General features: G+C 44.1%; 1 protein-coding gene across 2 annotated transcripts; it reads right to left on the bottom strand.

The window, feature by feature from the left end:
* Window positions 1-1,143: 1,143 nt before the first annotated feature.
* LOC106609205 (ataxin-7-like protein 1) lies at window positions 1,144-26,535 on the bottom strand. 2 transcript variants are annotated; one of them, XM_045721974.2, is made up of 12 exons: window positions 26,366-26,477; window positions 25,829-25,897; window positions 22,009-22,113; window positions 17,889-17,988; window positions 13,322-13,511; window positions 12,718-13,130; window positions 11,337-11,419; window positions 10,884-11,122; window positions 10,188-10,404; window positions 5,733-5,854; window positions 4,646-5,381; window positions 1,144-4,414 (listed from the first exon to the last, which is right to left on the bottom strand). In XM_045721974.2, the coding sequence occupies exons 4-12, from the start codon at window positions 17,902-17,904 to the stop codon at window positions 4,391-4,393; spliced, it is 2,040 nt and encodes a 679-aa protein (XP_045577930.1). In that variant the 5' UTR covers window positions 17,905-17,988; window positions 22,009-22,113; window positions 25,829-25,897; window positions 26,366-26,477; the 3' UTR covers window positions 1,144-4,390. The 2 variants fall into 2 exon arrangements, with proteins under 2 accessions (XP_045577930.1, XP_014063201.2); XM_014207726.3 differs by lacking the exon at window positions 17,889-17,988 and having other exon boundaries at window positions 26,366-26,535.
* Between the last annotated feature and the right edge of the window lie 789 nt (window positions 26,536-27,324).

Raw genomic sequence — 27,324 nt, 5'->3', positions numbered from 1 at the left:
CTTGAGTTATAATCCCCGAGACCAGACCCTGTCCTTTAGGCCCAGTGAGAAATACAACAAAAGGTGGCCACCGCTATCGGCCAGACAATTAACCAAAGGACCAGCATTAAACTATTATCATAAGAATGCTGTTTGCAATGGGGGGGAAAGCCCTCTGAATTCATTGACATGCTGCATAGTGTTGGAAACCTTTTATGTCATCAATTACATGCAAGCTGCCTTTGCCATCTAACCTACTGACAGCTTTTTGACATTTTGTAGCGCTAGTTGTCTATTTGTGTTGCTATAATGACCACTTTACAACATACAAATATATAAACTTTAAAAGTGAATAGAAAAGGCTCTTATGAGGCCTTCCGGCAAGCCTACCAATTCTGCCGATGAGGCGGCACCTGTTGCTGCACAGGCGTAGTCCATAACGCATAACTTTTTACAGGTGGATGGATAGGCTACTGTGAAGAATAGGATGAACACAGCTCTGTAGTACCTACCCCTACACACCAGGACTTCTTGTTCACTTCATATATTATGAGCGGAAGGATGCACCCTGCCCACCAGTACAGCTCAGATGCCAGTTTGTTCACCGACATAATTATCAGGTCTGGTTCCAAAATGGATTCTTGCTCACCTACTAGACTGTATACCAAGTGATCGTTTGTGGTCAAGGGTACACAAAGATATCCTAAACATCAGTACTACACCCACCTTGGCCTTTACTCACTGCTCCAGTCCATATGGCACAATCCATACATTTTATATTAGGTGGGCCTTTAAAGTGCCCTGCAGGAATGAGGGGAATTGACTTTGCAAGTGTACAGAGGACTAATTCAAGTAAAGGGAAATGTATGGGTGTCTGTTCTTCTTTCAGGCTTAAGTCATTGTGTACAACTTTACCCCAAGGGAAACAAAGAAATCTCAATTGCATACTCCTCGCATACTCTCTTTTCCTCCTTCTAAAAACCCATTGGAGGAGAAGGTCAGAGGGGTGGGACCTCTGACTTATTATCCAATGGGTATTGAGGAGGCAAGGAGAGAGGACGCTATGAGTATGAAATTGAGATTCTCCCATGGAATTACTATCCTGCTATGCTGAATCATGCACCTGGGTGGAGTTATTCCATCAAGAAGGGACAGGACAAAACAGCAGGTAAAAAAATTATTTTATATATAATTTTTTTATCCAAAACATAGTCAAACCTGAAAATACACATCTAAACGTGTTGATAACACCATGGGGACAACAGGATAAAAGAGTCACCCAGGAGTAGAAAGCACATGATGGACGCCACCACGGACTGATAAGGTGAACCAGTGACTATTTCATAGTAAGACCTCGACAAGAGCCCGGTTCTGCTTTATTTACAGTGAATACAAAAATAAGGCCTTACTTACAGAGGGACATCCATTTCCTGGGTGAGTAGTAAGGAGACTGCACTGAGCCACTAGTCTACTCAAGTCTGCGTCCTTCCCTATAGTGCACTACTTTAGGCACTGTATTTCCCGAATTCAGTGCCCTTGTTTTGACCAGGGCACACATATTAGGGCATTGGTCAAAAGTAGTGCACTATAGGGAATAGCGTGCCATTAGGGAAGACCTCAATTGCATACTCCTCGTGTCCTCTCTCCTGCCGTCATTATCAAAACCCATTAGAGGAGAAGGTCAGATGGGCGGGACCTCTGGCTTTCTTATCCAACGGGTTTTGAGAAGACGAGGAGCGAGGACACGAGTTCAATTAGATGGCGTATCTGCTGTTCCACATGCAGTAAAAAAAGCGAGGAGAGGAGAAGCAAAGTTAACATTCAGGAATAATACCTAGTCAGTCACGTGCCGTTTGCTTACCTAAATGACTGGAGAGGGGCATTGGTGGCTCCAGACCTGACCAACCAGTGGAGTAGTGCACACATTTTCAGTGATCAAACAGTAACTTGTAATTGATGAGTTATAAACTGATATGTATTATGCAGGCCTAATACTATGTTGGGAGAAGTTACATGCCATCGACATTGACCACTAGCAGAAAGCGAGCATATGAGTCATTTGAGTGTGTCGGAGGTCATCCGAGATGGTGAAAAGAGTCAATACTTTCACCTACGAGCACTTACAGAAATATGGAGTGCTGCAGGTGAGGGCCTAAGGACTTGGAAGACTGTGCACCTCTGCAGAGGCAGGGTCTGAAGACAAACGGCAGGCATAGAAACATTCCCCCACTGTACCTACTTTTCCAAGCCCCTCCCCCTGGACCATGCAGACCTACAGTGTTTGTGATTTCCCTTAGCCATGGAGACAGACACATTCAGTAAAATTGTCAAAATAAAATTTACAAAATGACCTTGTTTGAGATTCAGATAGCCTACACCTTTCAAAACAACTCTGGACCTCAAAGCCAGTTCCAATGCATTTTTTTCCATTGTTCCCATCTAAATCGGGGACTGATTTAGACCTGGGACACCAGGTGTGTGCAATTAATGATCAGGTAGAACAGAAAACCAGCAGGCTCCAGACCTCATGGGGTAAGAGTTGAATAGCCCTGGCCTACACTGTAGCCTAAAGTACACTGGTTTATAAAGGGGATTGAAGTCACAAGGAATACACGCCTAGTCTTCATATTTACAGTTGTTGACAAAACACCTTCACAAATATATACAGTGCCTAGTGAAAGTCTACACATCCCTTGCACAGTCTTCGCATTTTGCAGCCTTACAATTCCATCTGAAAAGGGAATACATTCGATTTTTTCCTTCCGATCTACAAAACCGTCGACATTTTCAAAGTGAAAGAAAATGGAAGAACATTTTCCAAATTCATTACAAAAAAAACAACAAAGTCGTCTTGATTGTGCATGTCTTCACACCCCAGAGTTCATACTTGGTGGGAAGCAAATATCTATAGAAATAGAAGTAGATTAACGACCTGGGAATATGAGGAAAAAGTGCAAAAGAGAGGATCTGAAAAAGCATTATTCTTCCTTCAGGCAACTACTGAACTTCCCCATGTATGTAACAGTAGGGGCGCTACCGCTGTTCTGAGAAACGCATCTAAATAATCTAAAGTAACTTCCTATCACAAGAACTCGCTCGACGGAAGTCAAATTCCTGGTTGGCAACCACCACGTTGCTCTAAACTACACCTTAGCTTTCAGATGAGGAAAGACGAAGGAGACGAGGAGAAGATGCCACTTTCGACTATTGAGATGCAGCCCGTGTCAGTGACAGTCCCTGTAGAGTGTCTATCACTGACAGAACAGAAGAACACACTGCAGTGGTACCAGCGGTATTAAAAGACGGCTAGTGCCATATGTACATTTCTGTAATGTACATATGAAATCAAGCAGACATACAAGTCTGTCAGAGACCAGTGGAAGAGAAAGAGAAGTCATGGTTGAAAGGTAGAAACATTGGAAGAAGTGTGAAAAGGGAGAACAGCCGGCAAAAAGGACCCTTAAAAATACATGTCACCAAGCGGGTAAAACACTTTAGCTTGAGTTCTTTTAGTAATGGGAGACTATTAATAAATATAAAAATAATAAAATATATGTACACATTTTCAACAATAACAACTATGATAATTATACTTTAAAAAAATTGACATACAAATATAATTTTGCTCAACGTCTGTAGCTCTACTCTGGTCAGTAAGAAAATTAAGAAATTATAAATTATTATACATAAAAAAATCCAACACCATCATTTTCCATTTAGGGTGTAGGTCCTCTCTGTGTTGCAACATTTGCGACGAAGAATAAAAACCATCCTCGATAACCTGAATTCTTCCTATTTTGAAAGACATTTCATGAAAAAGTGTCGGTATAAAGTCTTCCCTTGTGTGACAGAATGGTTGTTGTGTAGCCTCTGGAGTCCAGGAGGAGGAGAGTAAGTGCACTTTGAACTCTGGCATGCTGGAAAGAAGGGTGTGTGTGGTGAGGAGCGGAGGTCTGCTGGGGCTGTCAAGACAGGTCTGTCTGAGGAAGTTTTTGGACATGGGAATTCCTTCCTGGTCACCTGACCACACAGGAACGGGAAGCTACAACAACAAAATGTCTAAATGCATGTAGAGCGGTGATAAAGATGCCAACCTAAAGCAGGTTCCCTTTTCAGAGGGCAGTTTGTGATGATGAGTGTCTTGATTTGAGTGCTTCACCCTGTAACCATGGAGACTGTGGGGGCGGGATTGTGGGGAGGGACCACACATCCTAATATGGGATGGGCAGTGTGAGAGGAGGAGCCAAATCATTCTGACCCACCAATGACTCCAAGTCCCAGAATCCCTCATGGGTACAGGTGCAGAGCTGAGTGACATCACTGTTAACAGGGCAAGGCCCTGTGGTACTAACATTGGGTCAAAGGTCACAGATACTAGTCCAGCTGCCCAACATTCTGTCCATGTCTCCTGTTATTGTAAATGATGCAACTTGGACTGCAAGAGGAAAGAGAGAAACAGGGGGAGAGGAAGAGCAGGGGGAGGGCAAGAAATGGAGACTTAAGTTGACAGTCAAGCTCAACATATCCAAAGACGACATCAATCTGTATAATCCATGACAGTAAAAATAAATATGAGGCAGGCTATCTTTATTTGAGCCAAGGTAACTTCAGCTGTCATGTGAGGTGAATTACCATGTGAGTAACCAGGTGAGTTTGGTGTGTTTACCTGTCGAGGTGACTCGGGGCCTGAGGCCAAAAGTCCAGTGCTGTTCCTCCTGAAGATGCCGTCCAGCCCTGCTGCTGCTTTGGTCACCTTACTGGGCTTTCCTCCTCCTCCTCTGTACGCACTGGGGCTCCTCCTCTTTCTCCCCTCCACCCCTCCTCCATAGGCCAGGGGGCTAGGGGGAGGAAGGGGGCTGGGAGTAGGGGGTAAGGGGCTGGGGTGGTCCTTAGTGAGGGGGTAGGGTGTGGTAGTGGTTTGGTCAGGGTTGGAGTACCAGTCCTCAGCCCTGACCCCCACCTCACTGGCACTGTGTCCTAAGGTCTTTCTCCTACCACTAAGGGGGGGCACGCCAGAGCTGAGCATGGGGGTGGGAGTCAGTGTGTGGTAGCTGCTGTTGTTCCCCCTGAGAGTGTCAGAACTGGGTGGAAGGGTGGTCCTCCTCTTCTTGGCCGCGCCACCAGTCGCCCCTGGGGGCCTGATGGGTTTGGTGGTAGTGCCGTTACGGGCTTTCCCTAGGGCGGAGACAGGGGACACGGGCTGGGAGGGGTCCCTGATGCCAAACAACCCTGCTGCTGATGCATCCTGGGGGAAGGCCGTGGAGTAGGGCCCAAGGGAGAAGGCTCCATTGGTGGAGGAAGGGAAGGAGAGAGGGGGAGGAGGGGTGAGAGAGCTGGGGGAGGGAGTGCTGATAGGAGGGCTCCCGAGGGAGAGAGGGCTCTCAGCAGCCAGGGGCACCTTTCTGTAACACAGCAGAGGACAGAGACGTTACAAAAACCAGAGCCATAATGAAATACCCAGATTTACAGGGGTTCAGAGAGTGTTCTGTCTAGAATATGAGCTGGCTGCTGATGTCCTATGCCAGAGCCCCAGCAGAACCAGGTCATACTAACATCCGCCATTCCACACCTATTAATAGTGTCTATGAGTCTCTGTGTGTCTTCCCTAGACAGCTGAACTCACTTTCTCCATAGAGCATCTCAGTAGTCTAAAGCTGGATGTAAATACATTGGAGTTGGTCCCAGAGCCCCAGAACACGGGCCGACAAATCATTTATGCTGGTATGATTAATACACGCACACACTTTCCTCACCTCCACATCTGAGCGTTGACATGTTTCTCCACCATACAGTGTAACGCCAGCCTCATCCTGTCCCACCGCCGGTCAAACACATAGTGACCACGTCCCATCAGCCTGCTGCTGAACGCACAGCACTGAGACACGGAGGGAGGGGTTAGCACAGTCAGAAAAAAAAGAGATCAAATCAGCCTGTATGGATGGCTTCAAGCTAGGGGTGTTAACGGTTCACCAAACCCATGGTTTGGTACGTATTGCGGTTTTGGGGTCAGGGTTCGGTTCGGTTTCGGGACAGCGGGAAGATTAAAATGCCATTCACAATGTTCAGCATTCACAATGTTCCTGGGGTTGTCTGTTGTGACAGGATTGTTATGTTGGGCCTCAAGTTTCCACTCTGACGCGGCGTTTGTAACCATGTGGGAGGTGGGGATTTACCTGTTGTGAAGTCGTAAATACCAGTTGGCTATATTCATGTGATTTGAACTCATTGAGAAATGCAGATTGGCTAATAGCTAAACTAAAAGTACAGCTATTATACAGTTCAAATCCACATGAAATAGATTGCGTTTTGTAAATAATGTTTTGTTGTTGCGTTTAACTTCTGAAAACGCTGTTATAGAGGCCATTTCCTTAGTAGGTGACGTCAAAAGGTCAGTATGTGGGAGAAGGGGGATGATAGACGAGTTTCCTACAAGTAATTACCAGTTGGAGGGCCGTTCGAGTGGTAAATTCCCACTTCCATCTTGGTTACGAACGCACCATGTCTCCTTCAGTGCCAAGTGAAGTTTGTAATGTGGCTCGGGCACTTCCACAAGGTGCTGACTGAAACCTCCTATTTTCAACCACCGAAAATAGGCGCATATCCGCGGCTATAAACCAAAGACTGTAAAAAATATAAACATAGCCTACCTATCGCTCTTGTAATTTCTTCGGCCTGGTCAGAATCAGCTGCCAAGGGCTGCTCGCATGCGGTATACTGAGGTGATGTCAACATATTTGTCAACATTTGAGGTGTTGGCAGCTGCATAGGCTATTCTCGTTGAGCGTGGCGACATACTGTTAATGTTTAACCCACAACTCTATGTCCATCGCGAACGTAATCTACTAGGAAGCCAAAATGTTCCCAAACTGGAGATATAAAACGACGGAGGATCCTCCAATTCTGGTTTATCGACCCCACTATAGAACTAGTTCCCGGCTGCGCCTCACAAAAGAGCACGTTGAAATGCGCACGTTAATCAAAATTAAAATCTTAATTGGCGCATAGCTTCTTTTAATGGAATGGCCTGAAATTGTTTTTTTTTTTCATCTCAGATTTACTCAAGAGGCGTAGGCCTGCAATGCAGCATAGACATCACAGCCTATAGACCTAGTGTTTCTTATTTTGTAATGTTTGTATGTATTCATTTGTGTTCACAGTGCAGACCGAACTGAGGTATCCGTACCGAATGGTTCAGTACGAATACGTGCATCGTTACACTCCTACTTCAAGCAGTACGGTGACATGGCAATAGCGCCGCAGCCATTACTAAGGCATCGCTCTAAAGCATTACCATCAGGCAGGCCGGCTGAGGTTTCCTCCATATCGCTTACACAATCAAATCTCTACAAATAGTGTGTGGGGGGGGGGTGGAGCTGGGAGATACTGACATAAAGTCATTTAACGATACATTTGGTTCGATAACGATAAATACACTCTTTTTTACTTTCCATTAGGGGCAGGGATCTAGTTTTACAGTGCCAAGTAAGACATGAAAGAAGTCAGACATTTCATCTAACATGTTCAGGGAATGCATGGACATTTTGAAATAGGATCCAGAATGATCAGATTTATTTTTGGCTCTTAGATATTACATTTGCCAGCATCCATTTTTTGTACATATGATACATAATTTACCACCTGAGGAAGTGGGAACTCAAAACACATTATCTATATTGCTAAAACCTAAATATATGATATTGATGCTAGACAGCCATGTAAAGGATCTAACAGTAAATGTAATGTCCAACAAAAACTTTCCATTGGTAGGTATCAATAGACTACTTGATATATTGAATGCAAATGGCACGTTTCGTCAGCACATCATCTCAATTACATACTCTGTTTGGAAAGTGGTGTAATTTCCTCAATATTGAGAGTAGAGAAGAAAAAAAACAAAATATGCTGACATAAAGCAGAGAATTTTTTTTAACAACAGTAAAATACTATTTAAAAACGTTGTTTTCCCGCAATTCCATTTGGAAACGTTGCATGCTTGCTCTTACCAGAATGCATCTGTCCCTTGACATGGTGCACAAAGTGGGGAGAGAGAGTGAGACCGGGCAGCGAAACAGGGATAGGGAAGATACTGTACTTCCAATGCAGAAAGCGGGTTAATGCACATTACAGTTAACAAAATAACGCTTTTCGAACAAAAACATTGTCTAGCATATTCCCCCGAAAATTACAGGACGTAACCAAAACGTAAGAGGGCAATGTCCGTGTCGGTAGTTTTCGGTTTATCTTCCCAGCTCTAGGGTAGGGGCTTAGGGTTGATTTCAGTCTGGGTGTTAGACTGAGAGATAAGGAAACACTTTCTAAAGGATTTACAAGTAGTTTAGCAACCATTTATTTGTTTACAGATATTTTAGAAGCAGCTGAAATTTTGTGATTACTTACAAACCCTTTGTAGAAATTATACAGTTGAAGTCAGAAGTTTACATACACCTTAGCCAAATACATTTAAACTCAGTTTTTCACAATTCCTGACATTTAATCCTAGTTAAGATTCCCTGTCTTAGGTCAGTTAGGATCACCACTTTATTTTAAGAATGTGAAATGTCAGAGTAATAGTAGAGAGAGTGATTTATTTCAGCTTTTATTTATTTCATCACATTCCCAGTGGGTCAGAAGTTTACATACACTCAATTAGTATTTGGTAGCATTGCCTTTAAATTGTTTGACTTGGGTCAAATGTTGTTTCGAGAAGCCTTCCACCACCTTCCTACAATAAGTTGGGTGAATTTTGGCCCATTCCTCTGGACAGAGCTGGTGTAACTGAGACAGGTTTGTAGGCCTCCTTGCTCGCAGACGCTTTTTCAGTTCTGCCCACAAATGTTCTATAGGCTTGAGGTCAGGGCTTTGTGATGGCCACTCCAATGCCTTGACTATTGCCGTCCTTAAGCCATTTTGCCACAACTTTGGAAGTATGCTTGGGGTCATTGTCCATTTGGAAAGACCCATTTGCAACCAAGCTTTAACATCCGGACTGATGTCTTGAGATGTTGCTTCAATATATCCCCATCATTTTCCTGCCTCGTGATAAAATCTATTTTGTGAAGTGCACCAGGCCCTCCTGCAGCAAAGCACCCCCACAACATGATGCTGCCACCCCCATGCTACACGGTTGGGATGATGTTCTTCAGCTTGTAAGCCTCTGCCTTTTTCCCCCAAACATAACGATGGCCATTATAGCCAAACAGTTCTATTTTTCTTTCATCAGACATGAGGACATTTCTCCAAAAAGTATGATCTTTGTCCGAATGTGCAGTTGCAAACCGTAGTCTGGCTTTTTTAATGGCGGTTTTGGAGCAGTGGCTTCTTCCTTCCTGAGCGGCCTTTCAGGTTATGTCGATATAGGACTCGTTTTACTGTGGATATAGATACTTTGTACCTGTTTCCTCCAGCATCTTCACAAGGTCCTTTGCTGTTGTTCTGGGATTGATTTGCACCTTTCGCACCAAAGTACGTTCATCTCTAGGAGACAGAACGCGTCTCCTTCCTGAGTGGTATGACGGCTGCGTGGTCCCATGGTGTTTATACTTGCGTACTATTGTTTGTACAAATGAACGTGGTACCTTCAGGCGTTTGGAATTGCTCCCAAGAATGAAGCAGACTTGTGGAGGTCTACAATTTATTTTCTGAGGTCTTGGCTGATTTCTTTTGATTTTCCCATGATGTCAAGCAAAGATGCACTGAGTTTGAAGGTAGGCCTTGAAATACATCCACAGGTACACCTCCAATTGACTCAAATTATGTCAATTAGTCTATCAGAAGCTTCTAAAGCCATAACATCATTTTCTGGAATTTTCCAAGCTGTTTAAAGGCACAGTCAACTTAGTGTACGTCAACATCTGGCCCACTGGAATTGTGATACAGTGAATTATAAGTGAAATAATCTGTCTGTAAACAATTGTTGGAAAAATGACTTGTTTCATGCATAAATTAAATGTCCTAAAACCGACTTGCCATAACTATAGTTTGTTAACAAGAAATTTGTTGAGTGGTTGAAAAACGAGTTTTAATGACTCCAACCTAAGTGTATGTAAACTTCCAACTTCAACTGTACATATTTTTGCACATAGCTACCTTAATGTTAAATGTTGGGTAGACAGGTACAGAGACAGGTACAAGACACTTAACCCAAATTGCTCCTGTAAGTCACCCTGGACAACAGCGTCTGCTAAATGACTACGGGTACAAGTACATACCCCCAGTGGTCGAGGGTGGTGACGGGAGTAGTGGCAGGACGGTCGGTCTCCGTCTATGTCAGGGTCATCTGGTGTTCCTGGGTCGCCCTCATCACTGGACAGACGACCGTCCCTGTCCCCTCCTGCCCTCTGCCAGACAGGGACTGGGGGGTCCTGGGTTGAGCCTGGGGGGACGGGGGTGGAGGATAGGACAGCAGCAACCCCACTACCAGGTACCCTGCACACAGAGAGGGAGCGAGAGAATGAAAAAGAGAGAAAGAGACAGGCAGAAAGAAAGAGAAGAGAAAGTGAAAGGAAGAAGATGTTTAGAACTAGACACTAACATGACTTACAAAACTAACAAGTGTCAAAATCGCTTTGTTTCACATTGATTCTGATTCTGCAATCAACAGTAGTTTAAAGCACCCCCTAGTGGTGTGAGTTTGAACTGACAGTGATTTTCACAATCAAATAAGTTAATTGGTTGCGTACACAGATTTGCAGGTGTTATAGAAGATGCAGGTGTTATAGAAGGTGCAGGAAAATGATTATGGTACTAGCTCCAACAGCGCAGTAGAATGTCTTACAAATATGTAACTTTGGCCTAATATTTCTGAGCAGCAAACACAGGATCTTTATTGAAAAAATGTAACAAGTATGACTCCATTGAATGAATAGAAGCTATACATTGACTTTGGCCTCAGTGCTGCCCCCTACATGTGTCTGTGTGCATTAGCCAGCCGCAGTTTGAGAGTGGAGACGGTTCTGCCATTGTGGCAGTGGGGGGGCAGGGTGGAGGGGGTAGTGTAATTGGCACGGGTGCTCTGACTGCCCCCCTGTGACTCCCTCCTCGGCCCTCCCTCCTTCTCCTTCGCTCTGCCCTTGTGTTCCGCCAGGAGGATATCAAACTCTTTCTGCCTGCCTGGGACGGCCCGTCGGTGGATCAGGGAGTGAGTCTGGAACACACACACACACACACACACACAAAATATAATAACAAAGATAAGTGGACACAAAAGGGCAACAAAAACACATTTAAATAAGACTTAAATTAGTTTTCCCTGGTATCGAGGAAAATAAAGCACAACTCAAAATGAAGCAATGCGCACGTATGGTCAGAATAGGCTGTGTAGCCAATCAGATGTGAGGTCAGAGGTCAGTGTGTCTCACCTTGCAGGTGAGTGATCGCGTGCAGGACCGCTTGCTCTCTGGGTCTTGGACTCCACAGTGCTTGTTAGGGTCAAACACCCTCCCTGTAAACACCATCAAAAGCCATCAAAAATCAAACCAGGTCATCACAGCTGATTTCAGAATTTTGTCTTCCGGAGAACCATGAAGTCATCTTTTGCCAAGAGATCTTGAATGACAGGAGAGAAATGTCTTACAAAGTTGTGTTATAGGACCTACAGTAAACTGTTCTTTGACTGAAACTTCCCAAATTCCACTGAGAAGTTTCCCCTACGTTACACAGTTAAATTGTCCCTGTAATCTTCCATATGTAATCTCTATAATCTAGGTAGTTATGGGAGTGGTTGGGAGTGTGCGTGTGTTTGGGAGATGAGGCGTGTGTGTGTGCATGTGTGTGTGTGTGTCTCTCAGCGTATGTGTTTAGGAGATGAGAGTAGAAGAGGCCAGTTGGAGTCCCAAGCGGTGGGAAGGTTTTTAAGGAGCAGAAGCCTTGGCAGCAGCTCATGAATTACACTTGTAAATCAAAGAGTTGGAGCGACGCACAGCACAGAGACAACAACATATGGAGAAAGAGAGAGAGAAAGAGAGAGACTGGGAAAAGAGACAGGCGAGAGGAGTAAAGGAAGAGAGGGGAAAGGCAAGAGAGAGAGGGAAAAGACAGAGCGGCGGAAGAACAAAGAGACAGGAAAGATGGAAAGAGAGGTATGAGGGAAGTCTCCTCGTCCACAGTAGAATTAGCAAGGCCCCAGCGCATAGGATTAGTGTTGAGCAACAGCCTCCACTCTCTCTTCTTTCAAAACAGCCCCCACCCATGCCAAGCTCCTAACCCATCATATGAATCTGCTCATGCCCCTTCACTCTCATGACTGGGCAGCTTTCAAAGGTTAGGGGAGATAAGGAATATGGAGGGGTTTTGCACTTAGAAACATAGGCTATATATTTATACCACGACCTTTACAGTGCTGAGATAGATATGCACATTCCTGGTGGAAGAATTTAAGTTGTTACACATTCCCTACCAGATAAAAAGGTACATTAATACATTGTATGTTCTCTCCATCCGTCTTTGTGTCTGTTCACCTAGGAGGAGGATGAAGTTGGCTTATCTCTGGTCAGTTTTGCACGATCCCTGATTATAATTATTTAGATATAACATGCTATTTAGCAGACGCTTTTATCCAAAAGCAACTAACATCATGCATTAATACATTTTCTTATGGGTGGCCCCAGAGGGAATCGAACCCATGATCAATGGCGTTGTAAGCACCATCCCACCAACTGAGCCACACATGATAATGATTAAAAGGTAGGATTGGGGTTAGGGTACACTGATCCTAGATCTGTGGTTAGACTGTGTTCTCACCTGACAGTCTCCTATGAGGCCTGGGGGTCTTGGTTCCATTCTGCTGTTTCCTGTCCAGGGGGGAGGGGGTTGCGGGGGTCCGAGGGGAGGGAGAGGGGGAGGGTCTGCGGTGATTCAGGGGGGAGGGTGAGGGGGTAGAGGAGGCTCGTTTGTCCAGGGGAGAGCGGGCCGGGCTGGGCCGGCGGTCCACCAGGGAGGGGGGTGTGGTGGAGCAAGGGGTGGTTGGGCCGCGGCCGTTCACCAGTTTTTCCTGAGACCCCCTGAGGGGATCTGGGGGGATCAGGGAGGGTTTGAGGGAGGAGGGAGAGGAGCAGGAGGGGGTGGAAGAAAAGCAGTTGACTCTGACGTGTGTTCCCCTCTCTGCCCGGCCCAAACATGGCATCTTCTCCAGACTCACTACTGGCAACGACACACTGGAGAGAGAGAGAGGAAGAGGGATGGAGCGACAGATAAAGCAAGAGAGTGAGAGGAATGATGAGGGGGGGTGCTAATTGATTGAGTGGAAAGTTGTGGGATTGTTTTTATTCCAAAAAATAAACACGACTGGGATTCGATGCAGTAAATGTCTGCATGTTCACAAGATTTGGCCTGTGTGTGCACCCACCATGTCTTGCTGCGGACACCCTTGGGAGGGTAGACAGCGAGCGGGGCCTTGTTGAAGCGGGAGTGGGGGTAGTCTCTGGGGACCCTGAAGGGCAGAGGGGGAGTAGGACCCGGGGTGGGAGACACTGCCACATTGGACTTCACAGAGACCACTGGACCCCTGGAGGGACACGGGGAGCCGTGCCGACGCTCTGAAACACACACACACACACACACACACACACACACACACACACACAGAGAGAGAGGGTCAGGAGAAATACAGACTGAATACAGACTGAGTGTGAACACACCTGGTAAACACCCAGCATCATGAAAATGTCCTAACACTGTAGATCACTGACTGGTCAGTTATTCACACATCTGTGATGTTTGTAAGTGATCCATGGCTCCAGACTGCGACCATTTGACTTGGCTGTGCGCGTTGAATTTTATTAGTGGTCGCGTCGGTGCGAGCTGCACATTTTACATTGTCACTCACTCCAAACCTTCCCCTTTTTTGGCAGCTAAAAGCACGATTTGGTCAAACAGTGAAGTACATTATACTCATGATTCCTATAAAGTAAGTGTCCGATTGTATAACATCTCAAAATCTACTTGCAGGAAAAACACAGCTCTGGAAGCAACTACTGTTGTCCCTGTTGAAGAGAGGAGGGTCTCAGCTTTTTATAGGTATAATTTTGTTGTGTTACAGCCTGAATTTAGCACGCATTACATTTAGATTTGTTTGTCACTGGCCACCAACAATAACCCATAACGTCAAAGTGAAAATGTTTTTCAAAATGTTTACAAATTAATAAAAAATGAAAAGCTGAAATGTCTTGAGTCAATAAGTATTTAACCCCTTTGTTATGGCAAGCCTAAATAAGTTCACGAGTAAAAATAAGAAGTTGCATGGACTCACTCTGTGTGCAATAATAGTGTTTAACATGATTTTTGAAAGACTACCTCATCTCTGTACCCCGAACATACAATTATCTGCAAGGTCCCTCAGTCGAGCAGTGAATTTCAAACACAGATTCAACCACAAAGACCAGGGAGATTTTCCAATGCTTTGCAAAAAAAGGCACCTATTGGTAGATGGGTAAACATTTTAAAAGCAGACATTAAATATGCCTTTGAGCATGGTGACGTTATTAATTACACTTTGGATGGTGTATCAATACACCCAGTCACTACAAAGATACAGGTGTCTTTCCTAACTCAGTTGCCGGAGAGGAAGGAAACCACTCAGGGATTTCACCACGAAGCCAATGGTGACTTTAAAACAGTTACAGTTGAATGGCTGTGTTTGGAGAAAACTGAGGATGGATCAACAACATTGTAGTTACTCCACAATACTAACCTAACTGACAGAGTGAAAATAAAGAATCCTGTACAGAATACAATTATTCCAAAATATGCATCCTGTTTGCAACAAGGCACTAAAGTAATACTGCAAAAAATATGGCAAAGCAATTGACTTTTTCCTGAATACAAAGTTATGTTCAGGGCAAATCCAATATAACATATTACTCACCATTTTTTTTAAAGCATAGTGGTGGCTGCATAATGTTATGGTTATGCTTGTAATCATTAAGGACTGGGGAGTTTTTCAGGATAAAAAGAGAAACGGAACGGAGCTAAGCACAGGCAAAATCCTAGAGGAAAACCTGATTCAGTCTGCTTTCCACCCGACACTGGAAGATGAATACATCTTTCAGCAGGACAATAACCTAAAACATGAGGCCAAATCTACACTGGAGTTGCTTACCAAGAAGACAGTGAATGTTCCCGAGTGGCCGAGTTAGTTTTTACTTAAATATGCTTGAAATCTATGGCAAGACCTGAAAATGGTTATCTAGAAATTATCAACAATTTGACAGCGCTTGAAGAATTTTTTTAAGACAAATTGGCAAATGTTGCACAATCCATGTGTGGAACGCTCTTATACTTATCCAGAAAGACTCACATCTGTAATCGCTTATAACATGTATTGACTCAGGGGGTTGAATACTTATCTAATCGAGATATATATATTTTTTTAAATATGAAAAATAAAATGCTATATAATTTTTCTTCCACTTTGACAGGGTATTGTTTTGTAGATCGTTGACAAAAAAAAAAAGACAATTAATTTTAAATCCACACAACAAAACGTGGAAAAAGTCAAGGGGTGTGAATACTTTCTGAAGGCACTATATCCCTCTAATTATTACCTTAGGTCTACCATATTTGTAGGTTATTAAAAAAAAAAACTTAAAAAACTTTGAGATAATCTAACGGAGTTCTAGGCTAATTGTTTGAACATGAGATAGCGCGGTGGGAGAAATCATCCGCTATTGGAGAAAGAGAAAAAATAAACATTGTTTGACTGGACATTTAGCGCTGCTTTGGTGAAACTAGGCCATGTCTACATTGTTCTCTTGCATTCTGTAAATATAAGATATTAATTGAAATAGCAAATGGGAATATAGCAATATAGACAATTTCCTCGGAATGTAACCCATGCACTGCCCTGCTGTGCACCGCCTGACTCCGCTCTTCTCTTTAATACGCGAGGCCAGTCAAGTTGAAATAGGTTAGGTATCGTCTGTCACATCATGATGTCGTCACCATCGACTATGGCTGTCAATCATCCTCTATAGACGATACTATCGTAATATCGCCCAACCCCAGTTACAAGTACGGACACGGAGGTATTTAAGAAGTGGTGACACTACTGAAGGAATTGGCCGACAAATCTATAGATAGCCTATAATTGCCTACCAAACAGGACGGCCTACATCTTATTTCTTAAATAGGAAGAAATACGCTCCAACACAAAGCCCTCGTTGTTAGTTAATTAGTGAAATTAAAATGCACCATGTGCTTTCCACCTCCCAATTGATTGCGCAGCGGCTGCCGCTTCCCATTTTAGCACCCAAAGCTGACTTGGAAGTTACTCGACACTGGCTTATTGCGAGGTCAATTACTCTAATTGATAAAAAGCCTCATCATGGGCAATGAAACATGTTGTTTCACGGCCTTTGGAGAGGCAAATATTAAGTGTGAGAATATGAGCCCGGTCCAAAACAAAAAAATGTTACACACTCTTTGCACACTCTTGGCATTCTCTCAACCAGCTTCACCTGGAATGCTTTTCCAACAGTATTGAAGGAGTTCCCACATATGCTGAGCACTTGTTGGCTGCTTTTCCTTCACTCTGCGGTCCAACTTATCCCAAACCATCTCAATTGGGTTGAGGTCAGGTGATTGTGGAGGCAAGGTCATCTGACGCAGCACTCCATCACTCTCCTTCTTGGTCAAAAAGCCCTTACACAGACTGGAGGTGTGTTGGGTTATTGTCCTGTTGAAAAACAAATTATTGTCCCAATAAGCGCAAACCAGATGGGATGGCGTATCACTGCAGAAGGCTGTGGTAGCCGTGCTGGTTAAGTGTGCATTGAATTCTAAATAAATCACGGACAGTGTCACCAGCAAAGCACCCTCACACCATCACACCTCCTCCTCCATGCTTCACGGTGGGAACCACACTTGCAGAGATCATCCGTTCACCTACTCTGCGTCTCACAAAGACACAGCGGTTGGAATCAAAGACCAAAGGACAGATCTCCACCGGTCTATTGTCCATTGCTCGTGTTTCTTGGCCCAAGCAAGTCTCTTCTTCTGATTGGTGTCCTTTAATAGTGGTTTCTTTGCAGCAATTCAACCATGAAGGCCTGATTCACGCAGCCTCCTCTGAACAGTTGATGTTGAGATGTGTATGTTACTTGAACTCTGTGAAGCATTTATTTGGGCTGCAATTTCTGAGGCTGGTAACTCTAATCAACTTTTCCTCTGCAGCAGAGGTAACTCTTGGTCTTCCTTTCCTGTGGTGGTCCTCATAAGAGCCAGTTTCATCATAGCGCTTGATGGTTTTTGCGACTGCACTTGAAGAAACATTCAAAGTTCTTGAAATGTTCTATATTGACTGACCTTCATGTCTTAACGTAATGATGGACTGTTGTTTCGCTTTGCTTATTTAAACGGTTCTTGGCATAATATATCACTACACAAATGATTGGCTCAAACGCATTACGAAGGAAAGAAATTCCACAATTAAACTTTTAACAAGGCACACCTGTTAATTTATATACATTCCAGGTGACTACCTCATGAAGCTGGTTGAGAGAATGCCAAGAGTGTACAAAGCTGCCATCAAGGCAAAGGGTGGCTACTTTGAAGAATCTCAAACATAAAATATATTTTGATTTGTTGAACACTTTTTTGGTTACTACATGATTCCATATGTGTTATTTCATAGTTTTGATGTCTTCACTATTATTCTACAATGTAGAAAATAGTAAAAACTAAGAAAAACCCTGGAATGAGTAGGTGTGTCCAAACTTTTGATTGGTCCTGTATATTGCGTGACAACGTTTTTTTATGGGTGTGACCAAATCATGAGCTGGTGCCACCAACTGAAAAAGTTAGTCTGAAACTCAGTGATCCATATTGCAGTAGAGTGCATTGGAGAGAGACAGAGAGAGGGGAGGAGAGGATAGAGAAGGAAGGAAGGAAGGAGGACTAAAGGAGAGGAAACTTACGGTTCTGGCTATGCATGTCTTTCTGGGGGGGGGGGCGGGGAGGGGAGGTGGGGAGGTCCTTTACTCTCTCTGCCTCACTGGGACTCTACTCCCCAGACACCTAGTCGGGACAGAGGGACATGTCAAAAACACACACAGCCACACGGGCGCTCCCACACACACCCCCACACGCTCTCGCACACACCCACACGCACTCTCGTACGCACACGCCTCATTAAATGCTTACAGTGAGGGAAAAAAGTATTTGATCCCCTGCTGACTTTGTACGTTTGCCCACTGACAAAGAAATGATCAGTCTATAATTTTAACGATAGGTTTATTTGAACAGCGAGAGACAGAATAACAACAAAACGCATGTCAAAAATGTTAGAAATTGATTTGCATTTTAATGAGGGAAATAAGTATTTGACCCTCTCTCAATCAGAAAGATTTCTGGCTCCCAAGTGTCTTTTATACAGGTAACAAGCTGAGATTAGGAACACACTCTTAAAGGGAGTGCTCCTAATCTCAACGTGTTACCTGTATAAAAGACACCCTGTCCACAGAAGCAATCAATCAGATTCCAAACTCTCCGCCATGGCCAAGACCAAAGAGCTCTCCAAGGATTCAGGGACAGGATTGTAGACCTACACAAGGCTGGAATGGGCTACAAGACCATCGCCAAGCAGCTTGGTGAGAAGGTGACAACAGTTGGTGCGATTTTTCGCAAATGGAAGAAACACAAAAGAACTGTCAATCTCCCTCGGCCTGGGGCTCCATGCAAGATCTCACCTCGTGGAGTTGCAATGATCATGAGAACGGTGAGGAATCAGCCCAGAACTACACGGGAGGATCTTGTCAATGATCTCAAGGCAGCTGGGACCATAGTCACCAAGAAAACAATTGGTAACACACTACGCCGTGAAGGACTGAAATCCTGCAGCGCCCGCAAGGTCCCCCTGCTCAAGAAAGCACATATACATGCCCGTCTGAAGTTTGCCAATGAACATCTGAATGATTCACAGGACAACTGGGTGAAAGTGTTGTGGTCAGATGAGACCAAAATGGAGCTCTTTGGCGTCAACTCATCTCGCTGTGTTTGGAGGAGGAGGAATGCTGCCTATGACCCCAAGAACATCATCCCCACCGTCAAACATGGAGGTGGAAACATGCTTTGGGGGTGTTTTTCTGCTAAGGGGACAGGACAACTTCACTGCATCAAAGGGACGATGGACGGGGCCATGTCCCGTCAAATCTTGGGTGAGAACCTCCTTCCCTCAGCCAGGGCATTGAAAATGGGTCGTGGATGGGTATTCCAGCATGACAATGACCCAAAACACACGGCCAAGGCAACAAAGGAGTGGCTCAAGAAGAAGCACATTAAGGTCCTGGAGTGGCCTAGCCAGTCTCCAGACCTTAATCCCATAGAAAATCTGTGGAGGGAGCTGAAGGTTCAAGTTACCAAACGTCAGCCTCGAAACCTTAATGACTTGGAGAAGATCTGCAAAGAGGAGTGGGACAAAATCCCTCCTGAGATGTGTACAAACCTGGTGGCCAACTACAAGAAACGTCTGACCTCTGTGATTGCCAACAAGGGTTTTGCCACCAAGTACTAAGTCATGTTTTGCAGAGGGGTCAAATACTTATTTCCCTCGTTAAAATACAAATCATTTTATAACCTTTTTGACATGCGTTTTTCTGTTTTTTTTGTTGTTATTCTGTCTCTCACTGTTCATATAAACTTACCATTAAAATTATAGACTGATAATTTCTTTGTCAGTGGGCAAACGTACAAAATCAGCAGGGGATCAAATACTTTTTTCCCTCACTGTATTGTAGACCTACTACGCACGCAGACTTTGCACCAAAATTAGTGAGGAAAGCATGTGAACTGTGCAGCGGGGATGAAATAATGCATTATATCACTGTCAGCAAATAAAACTATTCATGAGTATTCATTTTGTTCTGTCCTGGCAATTTCCTAAATAGACTTGGCCCCGGCACCACAGCCATCCTGCCAACTGTCCTCAGCCAACTACTGTCTGACAGGCTGTATCACCCACTCCACAGAATCTGTCTCGTTGGTCACAGTTGAGTGACTGACAGTGTGAAGAGCCAATACGATGACAGTGTGTGGGAATAACAGGGAGACTGCCTTACCCTGCCCAATGAGTGCTGAAATACCAACAGCTCGTTAGAACAATAGGGATGAATGAGCACACAGATTAAGCAGGTGTCAAGGCGTGTGTGTGTGTATGCCAGGCGGCAGTCGTGCGTGTGTTCCAGGTGTGTGTGAGTGTGTAACTGCGTCCGTCAGGCAGGTGTGTGTGCAGGTGAGTAAATAGGCAAGGTAAAGCAGAGGGGCCACTGTATTGGGAGCCAGGACCAAAGTCCACCTCATTCAGGTATGCAGCAGTAGCTACACAGCAGCCAATTCAGATTCACACACAGATTGGTTACTCACAACTGTAGTTTAGCGTGCATCTGCCCTTCCAAGGTACAAGTTATCCCCTAACACAGATTTAGGATCAAAATACCCTATCCTAAGCTTAAACATTATTATGGGGGTTTAAAACTATCTGAACCTGTATCGGTGGTTAGGGGCAACGTCTACCTAGTCCCTCAAGCCCGTTGCCATGGCATTGCTGAGCGAGTGAAGCAGTGGCTAGCGTGAGAGCCCTGTGAGCCTAGCAGCCACAGGAAGTAGGAACCTGAGAGTCAGCATCGCACTGAGAGCTCAGCTGGGTTAGTTTACATCCTCATTGCCACCGCTAGAGGAAGACACCCACCACAGAGAGACAGAGACAGAGAGACAGAGACAGAGACAGAGAGAGAGAGAGAGAGAGAGAGAGAGAGAGAGAGAAGAGAGAAGAGCCAAACCCTTCTGCAACAGCCAATACATTTCATAACATGACACACACAACGCAGCACATCACTAAACTACTCTATACAAATCAACACTACACTAAACCTCACACTCACACTATCACCGCAGCTGCTTCAACACAACAACTGCCCACACTGGCACCAAAGCAAGCACAAAAACAACTAACTGCCTCGCCAACACACTACACTGCAGGGAGTGCCAGCCCACACATCAAAGTCAGGAAACGAAACTAAGCTGAGAGAAGAGAGCCTGCAAGGAGCTCAATTAATCCAGGACCATAAGGGCAGTCACCAGACAACACACACACCCTATGAATAACAGTCTAGCGCACACACATACATTCTCTGAATGACACACACCCAACCTCTGAATAACATACAAAAGCTTTTCCGTTAAACTGCTTAAATCAGCCTCCTCCGCCAGCTACAGATGGGCAGAGAGAGAAACAGAGCGGGTATCAACTGTCTGTCTGACTCCTGCAGACTGGCTGGCAGAAAGAGTATTTCTCCACACACACACTAGAGCTGGAGGAGCATAGCTGAAAGGCATTGACCACTGAGCAGAGCTGACCTACTCAGAGCCTGTCAGTGAGCAGCTGTTGTGAGAGGAAGATTTCCCGTTTCCCTTAACCACAGATCTAAGGTCAGATTTACATGCGTTATAACCAGATTTACATGTCTGAGAAGACTGCAGCTGGAGGCAGCAACCTGCAGGGGGCAGGAGAGAGCACTCAAGGGGGGGGGGGGGGGGGGGGGCGTGTGTGTGCATATGCATGTGTGTTTTGCCTGTCTCTTGGCACAGACAGACTCCTCGCTCTAGGACATGTGCAGCTAGCCAGCAGCAGATGTAAGCGCGCTCCGCTCACTGGGGATCAACGAGAACGTAAGCAAACGGACAGACATGAGCTGGTTTTCAATTATTTGGTATCTTTTTTTTTTTTATCTTTAACTCGGCATTGTTGGAAAAGGACCTGTAAGTAACCATTTCACTGTTAGTCTACACCTGTTGTCTACAAAGCACGTGACATAAAATGTGACTGATTTGGTCCAGCACTGACCAATGTTGGGGGGCTCTTACTGTAATGGGTTAGAGTTAGGGGTCTTACCATAGTGGGTCTGGGTAATGTGTCAAGGTCAGGGTGGTTTGTACTGTAAGGGTAGTGTCAGAGTTAGGGTGGTACATAAGGCTAGTGTGTCAGGGTTAGGGTTCTCACTGTAGTGTGTTTGGGTAGTGTGTAGGGGTTAGGGTTCTTACCGTAGTGAGTGAGGATGCCCTGGGGTTTGACCACTTGGTTGCAGACATGGCAGACGACGAGACAGAAATCCTCCTGGTTGGGAAACTGGCCAAACACGTGCATCTCTACAGAAGACAGAGACAGGAACAGGGGTGAGCTAAGGGACAGGGGCTGAACTAGGAGTAGAATCAGAAAGCTGCCTAGACATTTTTTTATTTAACCTTTATTTAACTAGGCAAGTCATTTAAAAACAAATTATTATTTACAATGCGGCCTACACCGGCCAAATCCGGACGACACTGGGCCAATTGTGCGCCGCCCTATGGGACTCCCAATCACATTGATCTAAGCGCAGCTTTGTTGTTTTCTCCTATGGTTAATGGGGGGGGGGGGGGGGGGGGGGGGGTTGAGCTGATCCAATCAAAAAGGATCTCCCCACTTTTGTCATGAATCTTGTTCTGGAAAATGATGTGGACATATTGAAGCAACATCTCAAGACATCAGTCAGGAAGTTAAAGCTTGGTCGCAAAATGGGTCTTCCAAATGGACAATGACCCCAAGCATACTTCCAAACTTGTGGCAAAATGGCTTAAGGACAACAAAGTCAAGGTATTGGAGTGGCCATCACAAAGCCCTGACCTCAAATCCTATAGAAAATTTGTGGGCAGAATTGAAAAAGCGTGCGCGAGCAAGGAGCCCACAAACCTGACTCAGTTACACCAGCTCTGTCAGGAGGAATGGGACAAAATTCACCCAACTTATTGTGGGAAGCTTGTGGAAGGCTACCCAAAACGTTTGACCCAAGTTAAACAATTTAAAGGCAATGCTACCAAATACTAATTGAGTGTATTTAAACTTCTGACCCACTGGGAATATGATGAAAGAAATAAAAGCTGAAATAAATCATTCTCTATTATTCTGACATTTCACATTCTTAAAATAAAGTGGTGATCCTAACTGACCTAAAACAGGGAATTTTTACTAGGATTAAATGTCAGGAATTGTGAAAAACGGAGTTTAAAGGTATTTGGCTAAGGTGTATGTAAACTTCCGACTTCAACTGTATGTAAGTATACTCCAAACTGCTCGAACGGCACAGAACATAAAGATTAAACGTATTTAGAATTTTCTTCCAGCAATTTTTTGTACGATTTAAAAAAAAAAAAATTCTCTTTTTTTACCTTTAACCAAGCAAGTCAGTTAAGAACAAATTCTTCTTTACAATGACGGCCTACACCGGACAAGCCCGGACGACGCCGAGCCAATTGTGTGCTGCCCTGTGGGCCTCCCAATCACGGCTGGTTGTGATAAAGCCGGGAATCGAACCAGGTTGTCTGTAGTGACGCCTCTAGCACTGAGATGCAGTGCCTTAGATCGGGGAGCAATACAGTGCTTTCAAACGAAAAGCAGATTTACCTAGATCGGTGGAGACCCTAGGAACCCCAGGACATAACCAATCCTGTGAACGGGTTAGGCAACTCAGGTGTCTATACTTCAACAGCAAAGTTAGATAAGATAGAAGTTTATTAGGGCCTTGTAAACAAAAAGGGAGTAATGTACAGATCTACGGGTCTTTAGTGAAGTCCTGCCAACCTTTTGATACAGGGATGCAGTGATGAATATCAAAACTGTCACCTGTAACAAATCGAAGGGCACTATGGTAGATGGCTTCCGAAGGTTTAATAGTAGCTGCTGCACAGGGCACAGACAGATATTTCAACGAGTCGGCTTAGGGATTCGAACAAGCAACCTTTCGATTACTGGTCCAACGCTTACTGGTCGATTACTGGTCCAACTGCTAGGCTACCTGCCGCCCTATTTATTAACAATGAAAATGCTTTGTATGAAGTACATTTAATTACCCATGTGACATTAATAAATACAAGGATGACATTTGAACTTTTTAATTGAATAAAAACAACCAACTTTTAAATGTAGTGTGTATGACGTTCACTCCATTAAAAAAAAAAAGACATCTGTAGCCATCGATGATGGTAGCCTACACACGTTTCACGCTTGTTGATTTTGCCGGCCAATCAAAGCTGCTCTACAGTCAGAGGTTCCATGTGTGGCAAGTGAAGTGCGACATCTCTAATCAATGCAAAATGGAATTAAAAGTTAGCTAAATAAGAAGGAGTGGGCTACAACAAACAACCAAGAGGTAGGCTGTTGTTTCATCTGAATCATGGTGTTGCCATTTGTTTACAAGGATGGGGAGTGCAGTAATTGTAGCCTCAATTAGCTAGTTATCTAGCTGGCTAACTTTCTATCTTATGTATATCGATTTGATGCAGTAAAAACAGGCACTGTCATTGGATGATAAATAAGCAGCAGCTTACGTTACAAGTTTGTCTAACTAGCGCGGGCCAGCGTGGCTACTTTCTAGTCTCTCAGTCTCACAAATACACACCGGCCCCTCCTCCGAGCAGAACCATCTGCGTCTCTCCCTCACGCAAGGGCTCAGACTAAAAAGATACGTAAAAAAAAAACATGTATTTCGACTATCCAGATATCCGAGATAAAAATCCTGATATTATTCTAATAGTGAAATTATTTCAAATGCCCATCCCTAAACCAGAAACAACGAGTATAGTACTTATAAAAGCACTATTTTTTTTTTTTTTTCATCTGTCTCTGCCAAGACAAATGAGAACAGTGTGTAGCTTACTGCCTCGCTCGCCTGCCAGAACAACAGAAACTGCCAAAACAGTGCTGCTAAAACAATCTGTCTTTCGTGAATGAGCGCTACCCAGGCACAGAGAAACATACTATCTATCAGACACCCGCTGAGAAAGGTTTTAAAGTGGGGATAACATTTTCTGTATTTGTGCATTGTCAAGTCTCACTTATCCTCGTAAACAACATTGTAAGATAAAGAATTGAATTGTGGACTACATCAGCTGTTGACCTATGTAGTGGAGAGAAGGCATAATACTGAGTTTACCATATAACGATGGGTATAATCGCTGTCTGGCACTAATCTCAGAGATGATTAGGCTATAGGTCTGTAATGACGTCACTCAGTCATCTTCAGTGCCAGTTAGCTATTACTGTCTGCTTGACACATGGTATGACCTCATCAGCTGATGGTGTGTGTGTGTGTGTCTCACAACCTGCCTGACTCTTGGCCGGGGATCAACAACACTGGGAGACTCCATTCTGGCTGAGTGAGGGAGAGGATCTCCTTACCTTAACCATTAGGGGGTCCAGGGGAAACACAACTGGCCTTAGATCAGTATCTAAAGGGCAAGTCAATCTTACTCTGTCTCAGTGTGTTGGTCTGGGATCAGCAGTCAGAACATATTGGTGATTCCAGTCTGGCTGGGACTGAGAGTGCCTGCTTTGGCACTCACAGTCTGGCTGAACTGAAGACTGGGGAGTTAGTACTGAAGTGCTTGAATGTTGCTCCTGTCTGTCACTCTGGGTGGCCCTCCAACCTATAGTCATCAAATCCCCTCATTTTTACAGTGTAGGTAGAGCCAAGAGCCTCTAGGTAAGCAGGAAGGGAACATACTCATGTACGCGTGACATTTCTTACTTGACCAATATCATGGCACTAAATATCAATCCATTTGTAATTAACAAACACGTACATTCATTATCATACCTAAAACATATTTTATCTTCATAATAAACAGTGTTAGGAAAAATGTATGCTGTGGTCGTCCCTTAGCTTTGAATTTGACAGGCTGTGCCGTGTTGTGTGGCTGTGGTGTTAAAATATGCAAGAATGTTGGCAAGAATGCTGGAGTGACAACTGGAGCCTCATCAGTCCACAAGAACAACAACAAAAACAAGACTCGGGTGACAGTCACTACTGCACGATTTGATCAACCTTACCTTCTTTGCTGAGTTTAGTTCCTTCCCAGTTGTGGTACAGCTCTTTCAAGCGGTTTTCGACGAGTGAGTCTGTATTAAAATAATATAAGAAAATAGAGTTCATATTTGAGTTCATGTACGATCGGTTAGTTGGTGGTTGAAAAAAATAAAAAGAATAAAACATAAATCTCACGCACGCCACGCCGAAACGTGTCATTACGTCTAGCTAGATAGTGAGCTCGCAGCTGTAACGTTAACTGACGAGCTGCCTTGATAAATCAAGGGAACTGTCACCAACAAGCAACGAAAGTTGTCCTAGCCAGACAGACATCAGTAAACTAACCCATGCGCATTACGAACATATTGAGAATGCATCAGACAAATGAATACCCAGCATTTGTAAACATGCGTTTTATAGATTTGTTATGAATTTGGTAACTAGCTTAATATTTTTCAGTTTTGACAGATGCATGGAGGACAACTCAATCTCGGTTCAACAACACTGTTCGCACGTGCCATTTTTATAGAAATGGATGACAACATTGGACGTGCACTTACTGTCAATATAGTGTAATTTTGCTGCGCTGATAAAAGTTGACCAAGGTTTGCACAGGAACGTATCCGGAGTTGGTAGTTGGCGATTCAATGTCGCCATTGCACTTCCTTCTTGTTGCTTGATTTTTCCCCTCTCCTTCGCAGTAAACTAAACGAGACTAGCTAGGCACCTGACGTCACCTTCGTCACGTTCCGTCTTCGCTCGGCCACTGACGGCAAGGAGTTGAAAGGTTGCAAAGGGGTGTGTGCGCCTCTGAAGTTCATAAGTTCACACGTTTGTTTTTCTGATACATAAATTACACGTGTGTTGTTTTTTCTCAAATTGCATTTCACCCATTGTTTATTTGCTGAAATGTATTCCAATGTCTTACATATTAAGTATGTTTTAGTTAATGTTTCAGTAACAGTATAATATTTTAGGCTGGCCATAGCAAATGTAATGTACAGCACACTTGACCAATATATGAGTAATATTACAGTATAATATAGTACAACAACGTGCAGTCGTTATGAAGCAGCAATATCCTAGTAGGTCAATAATAATTGTACTACAGACAAAAATGTTGGACACTTTTGCACTACACAAACAAAAGACCCTTTGCTACCCACACACATTATAATATAAAATGTAACTTTTGCTGATCACAAATTTGGCATAGGAATTATATAAATTGTTGCAAGTGCTCTTCAGCTCCATGGCACGACAACAAAAAATGACCAGGCATTGACCTCTTGTGGTTGGAATTGGAAATAGCGTCTCCATTCAATGATGGACAGACAGTAGCCTACGACATTGGCTCATTTGTACGGTGATGTCGATGTTTGTGAAAATATCCATACAGTCAGTACCCATCCAACATTCAGCAAGTGATTGTTGGAGAAATGTGTGGCTGAGCGGTCAAACCTGTGTTATATTTACAGACTGTAATAACATTAGTAAATGATCAGTGATAGTCGGCACA

The sequence above is a fragment of the Salmo salar genome, chromosome 07 (assembly GCF_965601325.2).
Source record: "Salmo salar chromosome 07, fSalSal1, whole genome shotgun sequence".
Classification (NCBI taxonomy): Eukaryota; Metazoa; Chordata; class Actinopteri; order Salmoniformes; family Salmonidae; genus Salmo; species Salmo salar.
The sequence above is the reverse complement of the archived record's forward strand: the minus strand, read 5'-3'. Positions and strand labels throughout refer to the sequence as shown.